The sequence below is a fragment of the Colias eurytheme genome, chromosome 31, assembly GCF_061535395.1.
Source record: "Colias eurytheme isolate Ceu_HAF_F1 chromosome 31, ilColEury1 Martin Lab GWU primary, whole genome shotgun sequence".
Lineage (NCBI taxonomy): Eukaryota > Metazoa > Arthropoda > Insecta > Lepidoptera > Pieridae > Colias > Colias eurytheme.
Genome location: NC_143010.1, coordinates 5336445 through 5356963, shown reverse-complemented (window position 1 = coordinate 5356963; position 20519 = coordinate 5336445). Strand labels below are relative to the sequence as shown.

The following is a 20519-nucleotide window of genomic DNA, read 5'->3' as shown; positions in this document are numbered from 1 at the left end:
GTTCCCGTTCCCGTGGGATTTCCGGGATAAAAACTATCCTATGTGTTAATCCAAGTTACCCTCTATATGTGTGCTAGATTTCATTGTAATCGGTTCAGTAGTTTTTACGTGAAAGAGTAACAAACATCCATACATCCTTACAAACTTTCGCCTTTATAATATATATGTTACGGCTAAAGGTAGGTGAGAACATAAACTTAAGATTAGCCGGCTAAACTTAGGTTTATTTTCGACGAGGTGTTAATGTTAGTTTGTTCTATCTTTAGCCGGCTAAACTTAAGTGTAACCGCAGGCCCGTGGCTAAAAATGTCGGGGTGGGTAGATTTGGTTACTATAATACATGTAAGGAACAGGGCGAGTGTTTTCTGGCACTTCGCCGGCTGCTGCCGCAGCACGCTCGCTGCGCTCGCTCGGCTCGTGCGGGTCTTAAGAGTTCTAACCTAACCTAACCTAGCCACCAGCTTTCTGCCCTGAGTCGGGGTGGGTAGATTTGGTTACTATAATACATGTAAGGAACAGGGCGAGTGTTTTCTGGCACTGTGCGGGCCCCTCAAGCCCTCCACCGGCCCGGCGCTAACCAAATCTACCCACCCCGACATTTTTAGCCACGGGCCTGCGGTTACACTTAAGTTTAGCCGGCTAAAGATAGAACAAACTAACATTAACACCTCGTCGAAAATAAACCTAAGTTTAGCCGGCTAATCTTAAGTTTATGTTCTCACCTACCTTTAGCCGTGACATATATATTAGATCTTAAGTAATTTGTATGAAAACCTATGTGTCATGTAGAGGTATTAGTTATTACTATTAGTTATACCTGCAGCTAGATTAGATATGTATGTACCTCTGTGGTATGTACTTACAATTATAGAGAGTAATTTATGTGTTGATTGATAATAATGAAACATTTAAACATACATATTTCAGCTGTAACTATATTTTTTGCATCTTGTCTATATCAGCGCCAATAGATAGCTGGAAACTTAATTTAACATAGTATTCTTCAGTACGTTACATTTGCCCGAAAATTTGGGAAATAAATAAACGTATGGTAACATTTTTAGCAATGTCATTTTTGTCATATGTCACTGTCAAGTGTCAATACGTTGACTTGACAGTTGTGACTACACTATTTTGCCGAACGCATTTCGTATTCTGAAGTGTTTGATAAATTTAATATTACCTAAAAAATGAGTACTGTAGAGAAGAAACCTCTGTTCCGGGACCTCACAGGTGAAGATCCGGACCCGGAGGTCACAGAAATTGAGTCGCTATGTGTGAATTGTCATGGCAATGTAAGTTTTATTCTGGAGGTTTCTGGAACACATTTCTTCCCTAATATTCTTACACGAATTATATATTTAAGACAGTAATCGCTATTATTTTATGTAATATTACGATCTTAACGATATAAATCTATGTTTTATCATAATTTTATTACTAGATACCATTAAATTTACTTTTACAATCTAACCCCAAATTAAAGAGTAAACATTACGAAGTTTTTACGATAAAAGACACAAATACTAAGATTTTTTCAGTAAAATACGCAATTAGAGCAGTTTTACAGTATAAATTAAGTTATTACATAAGATAGGGTGTGTCCCTATACATTGTAATATTATTCTTACTTACAATATTCACAACCTATTGTCCCATTGGTGTAGTAATTAGTAATTCTAAATATTACGCTTTCGGGTCTGGATTAGATAATCTTCTTTCGGTTATATTTTTTTATGTAATAAATAATATTTTAAAATGTATGTATGTATGGATTCATAATATAGGTCTGATGACATTTAAATTTAATTTCATAATTGCAGAAAGCATTTCCAATCTATATATATATATATATATATATATATACTAGCGGTCCGCCCCGGCTTCGCCCGTGGTACATATGAAAAATAGATGTTGGCCGATTCTCAGACTTACCCGATATGCACAGAAAATTTCATGAGAATCGGTCCACCTGTGTCGGAGGAGTATGCAGACTAACATTGTGACACGAGAATTTTATATATAAGACTAGATTTTTGTAGATTCATGTTGAATGCGGATCTGGAAAACCCCTCGTTTTTCAAAAAAAAATTATGGACAGATGAGTCCAAATTTGATCAAGACGATATCACAAACTACCATAACGCTCACTATTGGGCTCCGAAAGCACGTGGCAATCCTAACAAGAAGAATCCAAAAAAATCACAAAGACGATTCAGTCTTAATGTGTGGATGGGGATAATTTCAAATAAATTAATTGGACCATACTTCCTTCCGGACAACCTAAATGGTGAAAATTATGAGACCTTTCTGCGCCAACATTTAAGCGACCTACTTGAAGACATACCCCTGACTTTGTTAAGAGACATGTGGTTCCAACATGATGGCTGCCCTGCAGGCTGCACATTACAGAAGAAGTGTTAGAGAATGGTTAGACATCAACTATCCAAACAGATGGATCGGTAGTGGTGGGCCCATACCATGGCCGGCTAGAAGTCCAGACCTAACCCCCATGGACTTTTACGTATGGGGGCATATGAAGAGTCTGGTGTACAATGAGCCGAACCCGATTCCATCTGTTGATATTTTACGACAAAAAATTATCGATGCAGCCAATAAGATGAGGAACCAATTAACAACTGGGGTAGTCAAGAGTTCTCTGCGGAAAAGGTTTCGAATATGTGTTCGCAATAGAGGAAGACATGTTGAGCAGGAACTGTAAAGTTTTTAAGAAAAATAAATTATGACAAAATTTATTCTGATGTTGTACTTTACTAACACTGTCCCATGTTTATCCCCGATTTCTCGGAATCTACGAATGCTACCTGAGGTTATCATACCTTTTTACATAGCTTAGAACATGCACATGTTTTTAAAAACATCTGCAGACACATTTTCATAGAGATTGTTTTCAATATTTTTGTTTAAAACGAGTTAACTTAATTATTTTAATGTTATTATTTTTAGTTTAAAAGCCATTTCTTTGAATTGTTTGCAGTGATATGGATTTTTATTGCTGAGAATTATTGTTTAACTCAACCTTTACATAAAAACTCAAAAAAACCCAGACAAAATAAGTAAAATAAAAAATTAAACGCTAAATGCGAAGATAAAGTGGCATTTTCAAGAAAAAAATTAAAATTGCAATAACTCTTGAACGGCTAACTTTTGGATATGGTATTATATGATCAAATCAGTTTGTTTTGACCCCTACTACACGCTCTTAACAGGAATAGGTCGACTTAACCTGTAACCCTGTATGTAGTAGAAGATGTCATTGGTGTAGTCGCTAGAGAGAGTTATTAAATATGGTATCATAAAATAAGGTTCCTTTAATTTGAAATTGTATCAGTCGAAGACATTCAATATTTATTCCTTACTCATAAAATCTGTGTAAAAGGACATATAAACATATAGGAAAAAAACAGCGTGTGTGCCGAGCACACGTGTCAGAAGTGAAACTTCTTTGGCAAGATTCAAAGATACCAAAATCGTCGTTTTACTCCATGATGTGACGGTATTTCCTTGAAATTTTACTCTGAACGCGCCCAAAGAAGTTCCATTTTAAAAATTAACGTAAAAATAATACATTTATTCTGTTTCAGATACGCCTGTATATTTACTTTCGCCGCCCCCAATTTACGTCTTAGCCTGTGATCACCAATGAATATGAATAAAATTGCAAACTAAAGTTTACTTCTAACTAAACAATATTGTTAAACCTGCGACCTGTAAAAATATTTGTGTCGTGCTATCTTGTTCTTATATCTAATAAATACATTACATATACATATTATGTATTTTTGGCGCTAGAGTCATATTATTTAAATGATTCTCTACGATATGCAATAAACAATTTAACGCTTAAAATTTTTATAAAAACACTAGCGGCCCGCTCCGGCTTCGCCCGTGGTACATATGAAAAATAGATGTTGGCCGATTCTCAGACTTACCCGATATGCACAGAAAATTTCATGAGAATCGGTCCACCCGTTTCGGAGGAGTATGCAGACTAACATTGTGACACGAGAATTTTATATATAAGATATATGTATATGCTTATTTTGTGGGAATCAAAAATAAAAATAATTTGTATAAAATTTTTGCACTAAAGTATGTTTTATTATTTTTTATGAGCCTAGTATTGCGTCGTCATGCATAAATAAAATGAATAAACACAGACATTACCATACAATACAAGCAAAAGCTACTATTTTCCAGTGTTTGGTTTTACGCGAGTATTATACATTTACAAATTAACTACTTTTTAACGGATTTTAAACGCGATTTATTCATTATATTATTTTCCCGAAGTTTCAAACACTTTACGGGGAGACTGTGGGAGTGTCTCCCCCGCAGTGTGACCACGCTCGATATAAAGTGTTTGAAATGTCAGGAAAATAATATAATGAATAAATCGCGTTTAAAATCAAGTAAAAGCTACTTTACATTCATAGGGAATGACCCGCCTGCTCCTAACTCGCATCCCGCACTACAAAAACGTAGTGTTAATGTCGTTCTCGTGCGAGGAGTGCGGCTTTGAGAACAACGAGATACAGCCAGGGGGCGCTATCGCGGAGTTTGGTATTCGGTAAGTTACTATGTAACTTAGTACTTAAGTGACTACGCCCAGATAGATGTTTTTTTAGTGTGCAAGTTAATATTGTCATTATAACAGCACATGATGAACCAAAAATAATAAAATTTGTTCAACTGTTTTTGAGGTATAAGTGATGTACTAGTAGTGAAGAATTTTGATGTTTTAAACTGTACTTGTACATTTAACAAGAAATGGTGACAATATAATAATATATATAAATAACTAGCGGTCCGCCCCGGCTTCGCCCGTGGTACATATTTCGCAATAAAAGGTAGCCTATGTTCTTTCTCAGGGTCTAAAGATTATCTGTGCCAAATTTCACCAAAATTGGTCCAGTAGTTTATGCGTGAAAACCAAACATACAAACCTTTCCTCTTTATAATATTAGTATCTAGATAATATATCATATTTTTTGACAAATCAAACTAACTATATGCACTTAAAAAAGATTATTAACGTTGAGCATGTTTGATATTTTGGAATGGTATCCGTCTTACGCGTTTTCGATCAGGTCACGTGTCCTGACGCGAGTTAAGATTTTATACCCATTACAGAAAAAGTGCTCAACGCCGCTAAAGAAGTTTTCACTTCAAAAATTATTATTAAAAATATATTTCAACAATATTCCAGATGGAAACTCCGTGTAGAAGACGCGGCAGATCTCAACAGACAAGTTGTAAAGAGTGATTTTACGAGGGTCTACATTCCGGAACTTGAGTTTGAGATACCGGCTCAGAGTCAGAAAGGAGGTACGTTTTTATTAAAATAATTAACTTATATAGTAAAAGAATTCAATTTAAAAACAATAATTAGTTAGGTCATAACAATTGTTTCAATTTGGTGTGTAGATAGATAAACAAGAGCTTTGCCCGCATTTTCAAAGAAAATCCCATTTATTATTTTTCATTCAATTGTTTTAATAAGTTATTTATTACATATAAATTTATAAAATATAGGAGAAAATAAATCACTCAGCGGGACTCGAACCTGCATCGTTTCACGCCAATCCGGTGCGGATGCCTGACCAACTCGGCCACTCGTGACCCGCCAGAGCGATTGTATTTATTCTATTCTTTCGGTTTAAAACTTTTCTATTCATTATAAATTTATTTTTATAAAGCACTAGCTTTCCGCCTGCGGCTTCGCCCGCGTTTTCAAAAAAAAACCCGCATAGTTCCCGTTCCCGTGGGATTTCCGGGATAAAACCTAGCCTATGTCACTCAGAAATGATGTAGCTTTCCAACAGTGAAAGAATTTTTCAAATCTGCCAAGTAGTTTCGGAGCCTATTCAATTCATACAAACAAACAAACAAACAAAAAATCAAACCTTTCCTCTTTATAATATTTGTATAGATGTATAGATTTGAATGGCATAAAGCAAAAATAATTAATTCAATATTTATTACACTTTTTCCGTTTTATATGTTCACAGAAGTAACAACAGTAGAAGGTATCTTAGCTCGTGCAATCTCCGGTCTATCCCAAGACCAGGAGGCTAGAAAGAAAGATCATCCAGAAGCAGCGGAACAGATTGCCACCTTCGTGAGGAAACTCCAGGGTCTGAGGGGCTTGGAGACCATGTGGAACTTGGAGTTAGAGGATATTAGCGGTGGGTGTTTTATTATATCTACACTAATATTTAATTTTTATTATTTATGACACTTTATTGTACAATACCAGTAATAAAAAACATATATAATTTAACATGGAGAACATGAATATGGTAGGTGCACAATTGGCGGCCTAATTGCTTAAAGCAATCTCTAATGTTATAAAGTCTTGTTTGAACGCGCTAATCTCAGGAAATACTGGTCGGATTTGAAATATTCTTTCGGTGCTAGATAGCCCATTTATCGAGGAAGGCTATAGGCTATATATTATCACGCTAAGACCAACAGGAACGGAGCAATGTGGGTGAAACCGCGGAACGCAGCTAGTTACTAAATAAAGTTTAGTATTGTAATGAGCGATGATTGTTTGTATACTTGCTAGAGATTGTATTAAGTAAACTGTTCATGGAAGTGTCTGAAACACAAAAAATTATTAAAATCGGTCCAGCCGTTTTAACAGAAGCTCACTTACAAACGCACAGAAGAAATATACATAACTAGCTTACCGCCCGCGGCTTCGCCCGCTTTGTCTAAAACCTAATAAATTATATACTAAAACCTTCCTCTTGAATCACTCTATCTATTAAAAAAACCGCATCGAAATCCGTTGCGTAGTTTAAAAGATTTAAGCATACATAGGGACAGAGAAAGCAACTTTGTTTAATACTACGTAGTGAAGACGAATTTAGACACACAATAATTTCGCTGTAATCTGTGAATATATTTAATAGTGAGTTTTAAACCTATAAAATAACATTTTTCTATTATTTCTTGCAGGAAACACATTCGTAGAGAACCCAGAAGCGCCGAAACGTGACCCGCGATGTGAAAAAACAGAATTCACGAGGAACAAAGAGCAAGATCACTTGCTCGGTATATATAGGAAGGATGAGGTGAGATATAACTAGTATTTACTGCGATTTTCTACTATTAAGTACTATTGTCTACTATAATCTACTATTTTCTACGAAAATCTGCTATTTTCTACTATAAATGACTGTTTTCTACCATAAACTACTACTTTCTACTATAAACTAACATTTCTACTATAACCTACCATTTTCTACTATAAACTACCATTTTCTACTATAAACTACCATTTTCTACCATAAACTACCATTTAGTACCATAAACTACCATTTTCTACTATAAAAATAAAATTATTATCAGTAAGTTGAAATGATTGTGATAGAAATTATTTAAAAAATAGCTTTTTTGGTAAAAAATAAATTATTATATTTATTTATTTTTCGCAAGCAGACAAGGAGCGCCATGTATTTACCCGTAAGATTTTTCTTTTAATTTGTACCAATTTCGAGTTTTTTGTTGACACCGAATGTTTTTACCGTTGATATCTAAATGTTAAAAATATGTTATGACGATTCAAAAGTGCTTCTAGAAGAAGTCTAATTGAATAAATAAATGTTTTAGTTTGAGTTTACCCCATATATTACAAGACTGTATGCATGGTGCAATTTTTTTATCCCAGTAGTTCATTTTCCTTGTATTTAGAATATTTATACCATTTTCATAAAATTGTGAAAAAAAAAGCTCTTAGAAAGAGTTTTATTCAATATTTACTCAATTCGAGTCAACATAAATTTAGTAATTTCTTGCATTTTTGAACACTACAGCGAGCGTGGTAAATAATGAATAACTCGCGTATATTTTTTGAAGTGAAACTTCTTTATCGGGACTGGAAAAAAATTGTGTGTTACATTTTTTCGTTACGCGTGACATTTTTCCGTTACGCGCAATCTTTTTCTTATCCCTACCACGCGTGATTCGACGTATTTCTGTAAAGTTGCATATAGTAAATTATTTTTTGAAAAATAAAGTCATAAAGAAGTTTCACTTCTTACGTGTGTACACTAGTACACGCACACATTTTTGAAGTGAAACTTCTTTATCGGGGTTGGACAAAAATTTTGTGTAACATTTTTGCGTTACGCCGTACGCGTGACATTTTTGCGTTACGCCATACTCGTGACATTTTTAAGGTCATAAAGAAGTTTCACTTCTTACGTGTGTACACTAGTACACGCACACATTTTTTTTATATGTGCTGTTTTCATGCTTGACATAATATTATATCCTACTAATATTATAAACGCAAATGTTCGTGAGGATCGATGGATGGATGGATGTTTGTTATTTTTTCAAGTAAAAAATACTGACCCGATTATAAAGAAATTTTGTATGTTTACGCTTAAAGTTAAAGTTAAGCTGAAGACCCAGAATAAAATATATACTTTTTATCAAGGAAATCCCACGGGAACGGGAAATATGCGGTCTTTCTTTGAAAACGCGGGCTAAGCCGCGGGCGGAATGCTAATTAATTGGAAACACAGCTGTAAAATTTCTCTATATATTTTTTTCATGTGTTCTCAATTTTTATGGATATTAAAAATACAAATTGGCAACACAGCTATCCCCCGACGCATTTGCCAGTCCCCCGGGGTCCATAACGTTTTGCGCTCTATTTTCTCCACTTTCTTATACCTGATGCATATTTTTGAAGTGAAAACTTCTTTAGCGGCGTTGAGCACTTTTTCTGTAATGGGTATAAAATGTTAAACTCGCGTCAGGACACGTGACCTGATCGAAAAAGCGTAAGACGGATACCATTCCAAAATATCAAACATGCTCAACGTTAATAATCAAGTTTTCACTTCTGCCGGCACTCCCCCAGTGCAACCCGTCCTTTTTTTGCCCTCTTTTGTCTATACTTTCCTATTCATATATGTATATATATGTTTAAATATATATTACGTTTATACAGCTATCCCCGGACGCGGTTGCCAGCCTCCCGGGGTCCATAACGCCGGCGGATCCGAGCCAAGGGTCATACGACAAGCTCGTCGCGGACGAAGTGTTGCAATTCGCGACCAATTGTCCGGATTGTAACGCGCCAGCCGATACTAATATGAAGTTGACTAGTGAGTATATATACATACTAGCTGTGCCCTGCGGCTTTACCCGCATTGCTCCGCTCCTGTTGGTCTTAGCGTGATGATATATAGCCTATAGCCTTACTCTATGAATGGGCTATCTAAAACCGAAAGAATTTTTCAAATCGGGCCAGTAGTTAATGAGATTAGAGCGTTCAAACAAACAAACTCTTCATCTTTATAATATTGTAGCGTAGATAATAAAATTGGATTATCTGTTTGTAATATCAAAATAACCGCTTTTTACTATAAGCGTATGGGTGTGAATACACGGTACATTTGCCAAAATAGTAAATTTTACAATTTTTGTCAGTCTGTCTGTCTGTGGTACGGTTAGACTGATTTTGACGGGACTGTCACTGACAGATAGCATCAGTTATAAGGAGTAACTTAGGCTATTCTTAATTCTAATATTCCCACAGGAACAAATAGGACAAACCTACGCAGGTGAAACCGCGGGACGCTGCTAGTTAGCTAAATAGAAATAAATTGTAATACGTAAATTAAATAATTTGGAAAATCCAAAAGTGCACGCCTCATAATTTTTTTTTAATAAATATTTATTAATTATTATTTTTGTTTATTTAATAACAATTAAACCACATCGAATCAGACCCTGAAAAATGAAAGGGTTCTATTCCTGAGCATACTCAAGCGTAAGAGAAAAAAAAGACTCGATTAGTAAAGTATTTCGGTCGCTATCGTGTTAACAAGAAAAAGGATCCGCACATACAGACACACGGACGTCCAAGACAGAACTTTTTTAAACTGTTTTTTAACTAGTTTAAATAACAAAAATGACATCAAAAATATCATGAACGTTAAAAATAGTGTTTTTTCTTAATATGTGTGTGTATGTATTATCTTACAAGTGCAATGTATGATACATAAAGACATTTTAAGTTTGAAAAATCAGATGTTTTGCGCGAAGTGACAGTATAGTACCCACCTCAACGCTTCGCTTATGAGGCGTGCAATATTATATTCAAATTATTGAAAAAAATCAATAATAGAAAAAAAATATTTAAATTATGCCTTTTATAAATAAGTTTATATTTTTCAGAAATACCCCATTTCAAAGAAGTCGTGATCATGGCGACTGTGTGCGAAGCTTGCGGACACAGAACCAATGAGGTGAGAGATTATAATGTTGCTAGGTTACATAATATATTATATGCTCAAAGGGTTGCCAACTGTTTGTAAAACAATTTTTTTTCTATATATGTAAGGAGTGTAGTTTTTAAAATTATTTTATATGAAAAATTATTGTAATCAGTTTTTTGGACTTATTTATGTTTAAAATAAGACGCATAATACATAATTAATAATATTGTGAAAAGTACGCGTTGGCAACCCTATATTATGTCATACAAGTACAATATGTATGATAATTACACAGTAGTAGGTACATAATATTGAATAAGTATAAACGGTCAAGAGCGAGTTGCTTACATATTTTTATTATAATTGTAGATATGCATTATATTGTAAAAATTTTATGCATTTGCTTCAAAAGAACAATAAATTCTATTCTTACAAAAGCTCTACAAATGTGGATATACATTTTCATTTAGACATATTTTTTTTAGTAATTTTTGCCTCTTTTCTATTCCTAATGACCGCCTCCTTGGTACAGTGGATGACACGTGAGTGTAACGAAGGGTCCTGGGTTCGATTCCCGGTGGAGACGAAGAAAAAAAATGTCTCGGTCTGGCAGGACACAGAAGGCTGATCACCTACTTGTCCCTAAAGAAAATCGATCAGTGAAACAGATGTATAATGCGTCTGCTCCTTACGTGAAATGGGACTTCACTATACTTCTATCTATTCCTAATATAAAACCAACTCACGCTTGACCATTCCTTCAAATACTACAAATACACTAATTCAACTATATACAGGGTGGGGACGATTGGACGAATTGGTACAACGAGGTATTTATGATTACGCTATACATGTAGCGACTAGATAGCTGCCATGTTGGATTTGTGTTTGCGTTATATTTACCCTTTTAAATGCCATCAGAAGTGAAACTTCTTTGGCAAGATTCAAAGATACGCGTTTTACTGCCGTGACGACGTGACGTTATTGCCATGACGCGACCTTGAAAATTACTTTTGCGAGTAAAATTTCGAGGTCGCATCATGGCAATACCGTCACGTCATGCAGTAAGTCGATTTTAGTATCTTTGATTTTTGAAGAAGTTTCATTTCGGACACGTGTGCTCAGCATACACGCTCTTTTTTATGTATACGATAAATATAATGCAAATACAAGCCAACACCCTGTATAACCGCTATATATCGATTAGCTTATCCGCTGCCAATTTGTTATTTTGTACCACCCTGTATAGCGCTGGTCAGCTTTCTTCATTTAATATAATATAATGTTACTAGTGGTCCGCCCCGGCTTCGCCCGTGGTACCTACATGTTTAAACTATCCTATCTCTCAAGTTGGATCGAACTGCACATGGTGTGCGAATTTTATTATAATCGGTTAAGTGGTTTAGGAGTCCATTGAGGGCAAACATTGTGACACGAGATTTATATATGTACATATTAAGATTGTAGAAATTAATTATAATTCCTTTATATGAAAAAAACCGGCATTGTTCCAGTTCCCGTGGGATTTCTGGGATAAAAAGTAGCCTATGTCTTATTCTGGATCTTCAGCTACCTACATACCAAATTTCATTGTAATCGGTGCAGTAGTATTTGAGTGAAAGCATAACAAACATCCACCCATCCATCCTCACAAACTTTCGCATTTATAATATTAGATCCCTATCCTATCCTACTACTTATATTATAAATGTGTATGTGTTTTTGTTACTCTTTCACGCAAATACTACTGAACCGATTATAATGAAATTTAGCACACATATAAAAGATTACTTGGATTAACACATCGGATAGGTTTTATCCCGGAAATCCCACGGGAACGGGGACTATGCGGGTTTTTCTTTGAAAACGCGGGTGAAGCCGCGGGCGGAAAGCTAGCAGGATCATAATGCGTAACACTACATAGTATAATTATACATCTACTAGATTTATACAGTATAGTAAAAGTATACAACAAAGAAATTTATTGAATCATTCCGTAGATATAATTGAGTGAAACATGTATACTATATAAACATGTAATAGATATATTTTCAATCCATAGAAACTCCCCTTTTTACCTTTATTTATTTATTTATTTTCTTAGCAAGCTTAAATTTTATAGCTGTTATCTTATCATTATATTACAGAAAAAAATGCGTTTTCCACATTGTAGTATACAATTTATAATAAATAATTTATATTAATTACTCTTGTATAAATAAAAAATGTATATCACTTATTCTTGTATAACAGGTAAAGTCAGGGGGTGGAATCGAAGAGAAAGGGGTGAAATTCGAAGTGAAAATTGCGACAAGGGATGATTTCTCGAGAGATATATTGAAGGTGAGCTTTTAATATATCGACAATTTCATTTACTTATATAAAAGTTCTAGGTTCGATTCCCAGAGCAACAAAATGAAAAAAAAAACAAATGTCTCGGTCTAGTAGGACATAGATGGCCGTTTGTAAAAACTTGTTTGTAAAAAAGTCGATGTGTGAAATATTTATGCATTGTTAAGTTTCACCTTTGTCAGTGTCTTTTTACTCGGCCAGAGATTAACAGTGACTTCGTACACTTAATCCTGTATACTAATCAATTAAAAATGCCAAGTGTCTCAAATACACCATTAAAATCTGTATACTACTTTATTATACAAAGCAATATGTGTTTTCTATCTTATATGCAAAATATTAAACATTAAATAATTATACAAACTAAAGTGTAGTTTTTTATATGTGTGTGTGTATAACATATATTAGCATTGTATAATGGAATGATATTATTTTATTTTTCTTTGTATAACACGCAATTATAAAAATTGGCACACTTAATATTGTATAACACTAAAAATTATACAGCCAATCTCGAGAATAAAAATATATATGTATAGTGGTGCCGAAATGCCCTTTATATGTGATTATACCATTCAATTATACACCACTTAACATTGTATAACAATTATACACAGTCAGAGACATGCAGTATGAGTATACCCGAACTAGATCTCGAAGTGGGGGGCAGAGCCCTAGGGGGCAGGTTCACAACAGCAGAGGGGATAATTCGGGCCTTCATAGATCAGTTGGGGAATGCGCCCGCACTGCAGGGGGACTCGCCAGCTGTTGCTAAGGAGAATTTACAGATGTAAGTTTATTTACTAGCTGCTCCGCGCGGTTTCACCCCCGTGGCTCCACCCCTGTTGGTCGTAGCGTGATGATATAACCTATAACCTTCCTCGATAAATGGGATATCTAACACCGAAAGAATTTTTCAAATCGGACCTGTCTTTCCCGAGATTAGCGCGTTCAAACAAACAAACTCTTCAGCTTTATAATATTAGTATAGATTATTTGCGAAGTTTATAAAATTGTTGTAAAATACATGTATAAAATATAAATGGAAAGCTTAGAAGATAGAAATTATAAATTGTTATTGAAATTTAACAGATGTATGCAGAATGCATCTCCCCTTAACCAACTAGGGGACGCGCGGCTTTACTTTTTATTTAAAATTAAAACAATAATTTGCTTTATTTTCGCGAGAGTTAATTAAAATTTCGCTTAAACTGAGTATCATTAGTTTTTTTAGTATTGTTTACTAGACTGAATGTTGTATACTACAATTATTGTATTACTTAACATTACTAGTAATCGTTCACTTACTATAACATAATTTTAAAGAGCAACTATAGAGTTTCTTGCCGGTTCTTCTCCGTAGATACTGCTTTCCGAATCGGTGGTAAATGTTACAAATATGTAATGACGTTTCAAAAGTGCTTCTCGAAGAAGTCTAATTGAATAAATAAATGTTTGAGTTTGAGTTTGAATTTATAAATGTGCTATTTAATGTAGTATACTTTAAAAATTATCACTTAAACGTGTATACTTTACAACATACATCTAAAAATATTAATATTTCCAATAAATAGGTTCATAACAAAACTAGAAGAAGTACTCGACTGTAAGCGAGCAATCACATTGATACTGGACGACCCGGCCGGTAACTCGTATGTGCAGAGTTTAAGTGACGATCCCAGTAAATACGATGATGGTGAGTAAAAGATAGGGAAAGATAGGACAAAAGATAGAAATATGTTTGTAGGTTTTATCGTTGATTTAAAAATAAATAATGTTTATTAACAATTATTTATTTTTTACAATAAACAACTTGATTCACAATTATGCATAACAATTGTCCGAAGCAAAACTCTGCTTACGCGTGTATTAGGCAGAGTTTTCTAATGAGAGATACATTTTGGACATTAGTAACTTTTATAATAAATGTTTGATACAAAGTCTATCTGACATTTTGACGACCTTTTATTTGATTGTGAGTCTAGGTGTTTATGTGTTGTGTTTTAAAAATGTGTGTGTGTGTGTGAAATAAATAATAAATTAAAATAATCAAGTTTTTACGAATACTCCTACTTTAATTAATGTGAATAAGATTGATTTAATTTTGTTTTAGTTACTAATCTAAAAAACCTTGTTTTAGCTCTGTTTTTAGTCTCTATTTGTTATAGAAAAAGCGTGTTTATTAGTATTTTATGCTAATTTTATTATTATAAAAAAGGAATATTATTTAATGATTCATATTTGGATGGATGAAAATTTAAAGTTGAAAATAAAGATTGATGCATCTTTTTATCGGTTAAGCAATACGCAATACTTACAAGTCCAAAAATTGCAATTTTACATTTAACCCAAAGAAAATATTATGATCGATTTTTTATATTTATTTTTTGTTTCTAGGTATGAAAGTGGAATACTATGAACGCACACACGAACAAAACGACGAATTGGGAATAAACGACATGAAAACGGAAGACTATGAACATGCCACGTAATAAATAATTAAAAATAACACGTGTCAGAAGTGAAACTTCTTTGGCAAGATTCAAAGATACCAAAAACGTCGCCTTACTGCATGACGTGACGGTATTGCCATGACGTGATCTGGAAATTTTAATCTCAACGCGCCTAAAGAAGTTTCACTTCAATAATAAATATATATGTATAAAACTTTGTTCTTCTGTATATCTGTGTATTTTAAGTGAGTAATCGAATTATAAAAATATATAGTTACTCGATTGTGCAAATTGTTTAGGTATTTAATGTTATAATAAATACAATATGAATAAACGTTTTTTGTCCAAATAAAAGTTACATATTTCTAAAGTTAGATCTATTCATATGTCAAAACCCATCCAAATTTGTACAGCTGTTTTGGCGCGAAAACTTACAAACAGATAGATTTGCATTTGCATTGTATAATATTATAAACTAGTACTTACATAAACGTAGAATAATATTACTCTTATTTATTAGAAAGTAATGTAATACAATTTCTGAAAAAGTTACATCTCAAGATGCATTTGAAAAATATTAATAATTTATTTATTATTTTTGTTTGTTTAATATCTATTTACAATAAATATAAAACATTTGTCTGTATATACTATATTTGTATGAAAAACTTAAGTTTCGGTTAGAACGTAAGTTTTAAGCAAGTTGTGCGACATATAAGTTGTGAAATAATTAATAATATGAGTGTATGTGCTGATGAGCACGTGTCAGAAGTGAAACTTTTTTCGTTGCCCTACTTCATGACGTGACGGCATTGCCATAACGGGACCTTGAAATTTTACTCTCAACGCGCCTCAAGAAATTTCACTTCAATAATATACAGGATGAAATATGTAATACCCTTTTTAGAAGTCGAGTAAAGATGGCTTCCTTTTATAAAATTCTTATATCTGTCAATTGTATTTGAAATGGCAATAATAAGCATAAGCTTTAAAAATATATGAAGGAACAATAAATTGATATAAAATATTCATTGTTTTATTTTCCCTTTTCTCCTTAGTGCAGTATATTCAACAAAGGTCTTGGGTTCGACTCCCGATTTATTTATTTTTAATCTGAAAGAGATACTTATTAACAGATTACAGTTCAATATAGAAATTTAGATGATGCATGTTCAGATTATTAAGAAAACCTAAAGAGCGTTTTCTATAGTTAAAATACTTAGATGATTTGATTTTCTCTTGATATGATTGTTATCACATTCTTGCTTAATAAGTTCGGTATTTAATCAAATTGGGACTACTACAATTTATTTTAATTAAGTTAAATTCAATTTGCATGCCAGTTCACATGGCGAACACTGTTAATGCAATACCTTGTAATACAAAACATATTATTATAATGTACGTGTTCAAGCAAATTTGAATTTGCTGCCCCCCCCCCCCCCCATTCAAAATTATTAATATTTTTTTCCACTCTTAGTTTATAAACATTTATTATCATTTGTTCTTCAATAATTAATAACGTTTGTTCGAACATTTAATTGCTGTTTTATTGTTTAATTTGCAATAATACTTATATACTTTGTATCAGAGACATCTAGTGGTGAATAGAAGAATCTAAATTAATAATGACTACAGCCACCATCCAATAGATGGCGCTGTATTTAATTTCAATATTATACGATTCATAAAATATAATTCTAACACGATAAAGCACTAAGAAAAAATGTACTGTTAAATTTTTTGGTGGCTATTTAAATATTGATATAACTGCAAACTTATAATATATCACAATAATATACAAACTACTAGCGCCATCTATATCAATATCAGATTTATTATATTTTATTACTGTGACATCTAGCGATGACTAGTAATAACTAATTGCACAAGAATTACTGTCAGATTCTAATAGATGGCGCTGCTTCAATTTCATATATACTAAATTTACAGAATAAAATGTAAACATTAAAATAAGAAAGGCAATAATCAGTGATATTAAATAAAAAATGCACTATTCATTTTTTATGTTAATTAAAATGTTGCTACATGCGTAATAGCTTTAATTATTTATATAATTAAAACAAGTAGCGTCATCTACATTAATCTCCCATATCATTTATTTTATAGCAATGACATCTAGTGGTGACTAGAAGAATCAAAATTAATGATGACTACAGCCTCCCTCTAATAGATAGCGCTGTGTTCAATTTCTACATTTGAAAATTATTAGGTATCAACTTGACAGCGACAGCCGACAGCTAACATTTTAGAATTACTGTTTACAAAAGTCAAAACTCAAAACATATCACTCGAAGTAAACATAGGTTTTTACTGATTAAAATATTGTTCTTTCATAAAAATTATGGATAATGATAAAGTACTACTGCCTCATCATAAACAGCAAAGTCTATGCATGACGAGGCTACCTTACCGACAAGGAAGAAAATTAACTGCAGTGAAGGTAAGTTATTTTCGTATATTTTTAAAACAGAACTTATTTTAATAAGGCAAAGGAAACTTCATAATGCAATATAATATTATTTACTCTATTTTCAAACCTCTGTTCAGTAGAATTGATAATAAACGAGTTCATTATCTTTAAAAATAGTATACAAGTTGGCCTACCAATCCATTTTAAAAACTTGCTAATAATACTCTGAGTAATATTAATTCTAAAAAACTTTAATCTTTAATTTTCAGGCATACTCAATAACCAAAGAATCAAACCACCTCCTCATATTTGGAGTGCCGTCTCTAAACTTACGTCAAGAAACCAAAGCCCTATTCACAAAGTTCGGCAAATTGCTACAATTCGCGATATCTACACAACATCCTGCAGAAATGTTTACAGAAAACTACCATGCTCAGTTTGAGAAAATACAGTCAGCGAGGCTTGCTAAAAAAATGCTTGATACTAAAAACTTTTATGGAGGATCTCTACACATTTGCTACGCGCCAGAACTCGAAACTTTAAACGAAACGAAAGAAAAATTGTTGCAACGAAAGCGTGATGTTATTTTCCGTTTACGAAACTTGCAAATGGACAGTGTAAAAGAGCAAAATAAAACTATTAATGTACAAAATGAAGTAGAGAATAATCAGAATGAGGTTAAAAAGCTAAATATGGGTGAAAATAATATTATAAATACTGGAGAACCTAAGAAACGGAAGAAATATAATGAATGTGGTAAAAAGAAATTTAAATCAAGTCTTATTAACAATGGAGTTATGAATAACGAGCAAATACATAATTTAAATCCATTTGTTGGTCCGTTAAATAATTCTGAGTTGGAAATACTGAAAAATGTTGACAACGGAATAGTTTCAGGTCCTAGTACTAGTTTGAACGATCTTAATGTTAAAAATAATAATAAAGATAGTGGAATGAATATAGATAATATAGAAATAGTAGATTGTACATCGGTGGATAACGAAACAGTAACAAATATAAACGAACATTTAAATTATAATAAATTTGGCAATGAAGTTGTAAGGAAACTTCCTGTTAAACCGTTGAATAGAATTAAGTTTAATTTAAATAAATCATGATTAAAATTATTTTGTTTTATTTATTACCTACATCTGTTGTTTATTATTATTAGAAACTAGCTGTGCCCCGCGTTTTACCCGCGTTGCTCCGCTCCTGTTGGTCTGAATTTGTCAAATCGGACCAGTAATTCCTGAGATAAGCGCGTATTTAGTATAGATTACCTGTGCAAGAGATCTCTTATTATGACTATATGCTGGCTTAGTATGCTTGTATATATGTATGTAGATATGAGCAATGAATAAATACAGTATATTACATATATGAAAATATATTCCAAGAAAAATTTAACAGCAAGAATCTTAAGAATGTATAGGTATTTCTCTTTCATGAAAAATCACAGAACAGATTTTGATGATAGTTAACAGTGATGATGCTTATGTACCAGAATAACACATAAACTACCTATAGAAATACTTGCTTAAATAAGCTGTAAAACTACTTTTGTTCGCGGGTGAATCCACGCGGCAAAGCTAGTTTCATGTATTGAATATCTGCCGTTTCTTCTCTGTATTAAATTTCAAATAATATGATAAATCTTTGTTATAAATTTTATTATGGTTAAAAATATATCGTACGGCTACAAAGGCTAATTAAAAGAATATTTATATCATCAACAGGATATTTTATTTTAACAAATTTAGTAACATAATAACAACCTTGATATATGACCTAAATATATATTATTATATACTATTTGGTAATTGATTTACATTGCATAATATTATGTGTTACATTCGAAACTTCTTTATCGGGGTTGGAAAAAAATTTATAGCGACATTTTTCCGTTACGCGCTATCTTTTTCTTATCCCTACCACGCGTGATTCGATGTATTTCTGTAAAGTTACATATAGTAAATTATTTTTTGAAAAATAAGGTCATAAAGAAGTTTCACTTCTTACGTGTGTATACTAGTACACGCACACATTTTTTGAAGTGAAACTTCTTTATCGGCGTTGGACAAAAATTTAGTGTATCATTTTTGCGTTACGCCGTACGCGTGACATTTTTGCGTTACGCCATAATCGTGACATTTTTAAGGTCATAAAGAAGTTTCATTTCTTACGTGTGTACTCTAGTACACGCATACATTTTTTATATTAGTTATGGGCTCATGGCGCGAACTTTAAGTATTTGCGGGAAGTTTAAAAATTGATTATTCGTTGAAATGTTACCATATCAAAATTATCTGAGCTAATTTTCCCAAATTTTTATTCCTTAAAATTTAAATTATTCGTCTAGAATGTATAAAAAACTTCAATAAATATAATTATTTTCTAAGTAATAGTGCCATATCACACTAGCGGATTGCGAGCGGTTTCAAAGCGGAGCGGGTGCGCAACGAATACGTTGCGGGCGCGCAACGAACACGCCGCGGTTGCGCAGCGAATTCGTTGCGGACGCGTCATTTTGTATACTCTCGCACAAAAGCCAGCCCTTCCGCCTTGCCTAACTTCCATTCAATATTTCCATCGTTTCTGTAGCACTCAATTTTTTAACCGTACTGTGGAAATGCACTTACTTAACAGTTAACTAAAGATGTAATAACAACTGGAGTTGTTAAAAAAAGGTGCTATAAAATTGAATTACTAGGACTTTTAGAATGTACCATACATTCCAAAAGTATGTAACGACTGACCAGTATAATCTCTCCCATAGCAACGTATGTTATAAAGAGATTTTGTGAACCTAATTATGAGCAAAGTGATAGTGAGTTGCTGGTTGCTTGATAAAATTTTCTATTCACTGCTATTTATCTAATAATAAGATAGCCCTGTTTTAGTTAAGGAGCTTTAACATTTATTTCACTAATGAACTTTCTTAATGAGCAATTAAGTTATCTGATTGCATTTCGACCAAGATTTAATAGATAAAACAATACCCTAAACATTAACATG

General features: G+C 33.0%; 2 protein-coding genes across 2 annotated transcripts; both read left to right on the top strand.

The window, feature by feature from the left end:
• Positions 1-1133: 1133 nt before the first annotated feature.
• Zpr1 (zinc finger protein Zpr1) lies at positions 1134-15848 on the top strand. Its single transcript, XM_090118815.1, has 12 exons — positions 1134-1295; positions 4458-4591; positions 5231-5349; positions 6033-6209; positions 6988-7103; positions 7471-7494; positions 8993-9149; positions 10225-10295; positions 12519-12608; positions 13235-13407; positions 14192-14313; positions 15015-15848. The coding sequence occupies exons 1-12, from the start codon at positions 1191-1193 to the stop codon at positions 15107-15109; spliced, it is 1383 nt and encodes a 460-aa protein (XP_089974941.1). The 5' UTR covers positions 1134-1190; the 3' UTR covers positions 15110-15848.
• A 1513-nt stretch (positions 15849-17361) lies between these two features.
• On the top strand, positions 17362-18622 carry LOC149895616 (uncharacterized). The gene is made up of 2 exons (XM_090118814.1): positions 17362-17534; positions 17774-18622. Exons 1-2 carry the CDS (start codon positions 17436-17438, stop codon positions 18620-18622), a joined length of 948 nt encoding a protein of 315 aa, XP_089974940.1. The 5' UTR covers positions 17362-17435.
• Positions 18623-20519: the final 1897 nt, after the last annotated feature.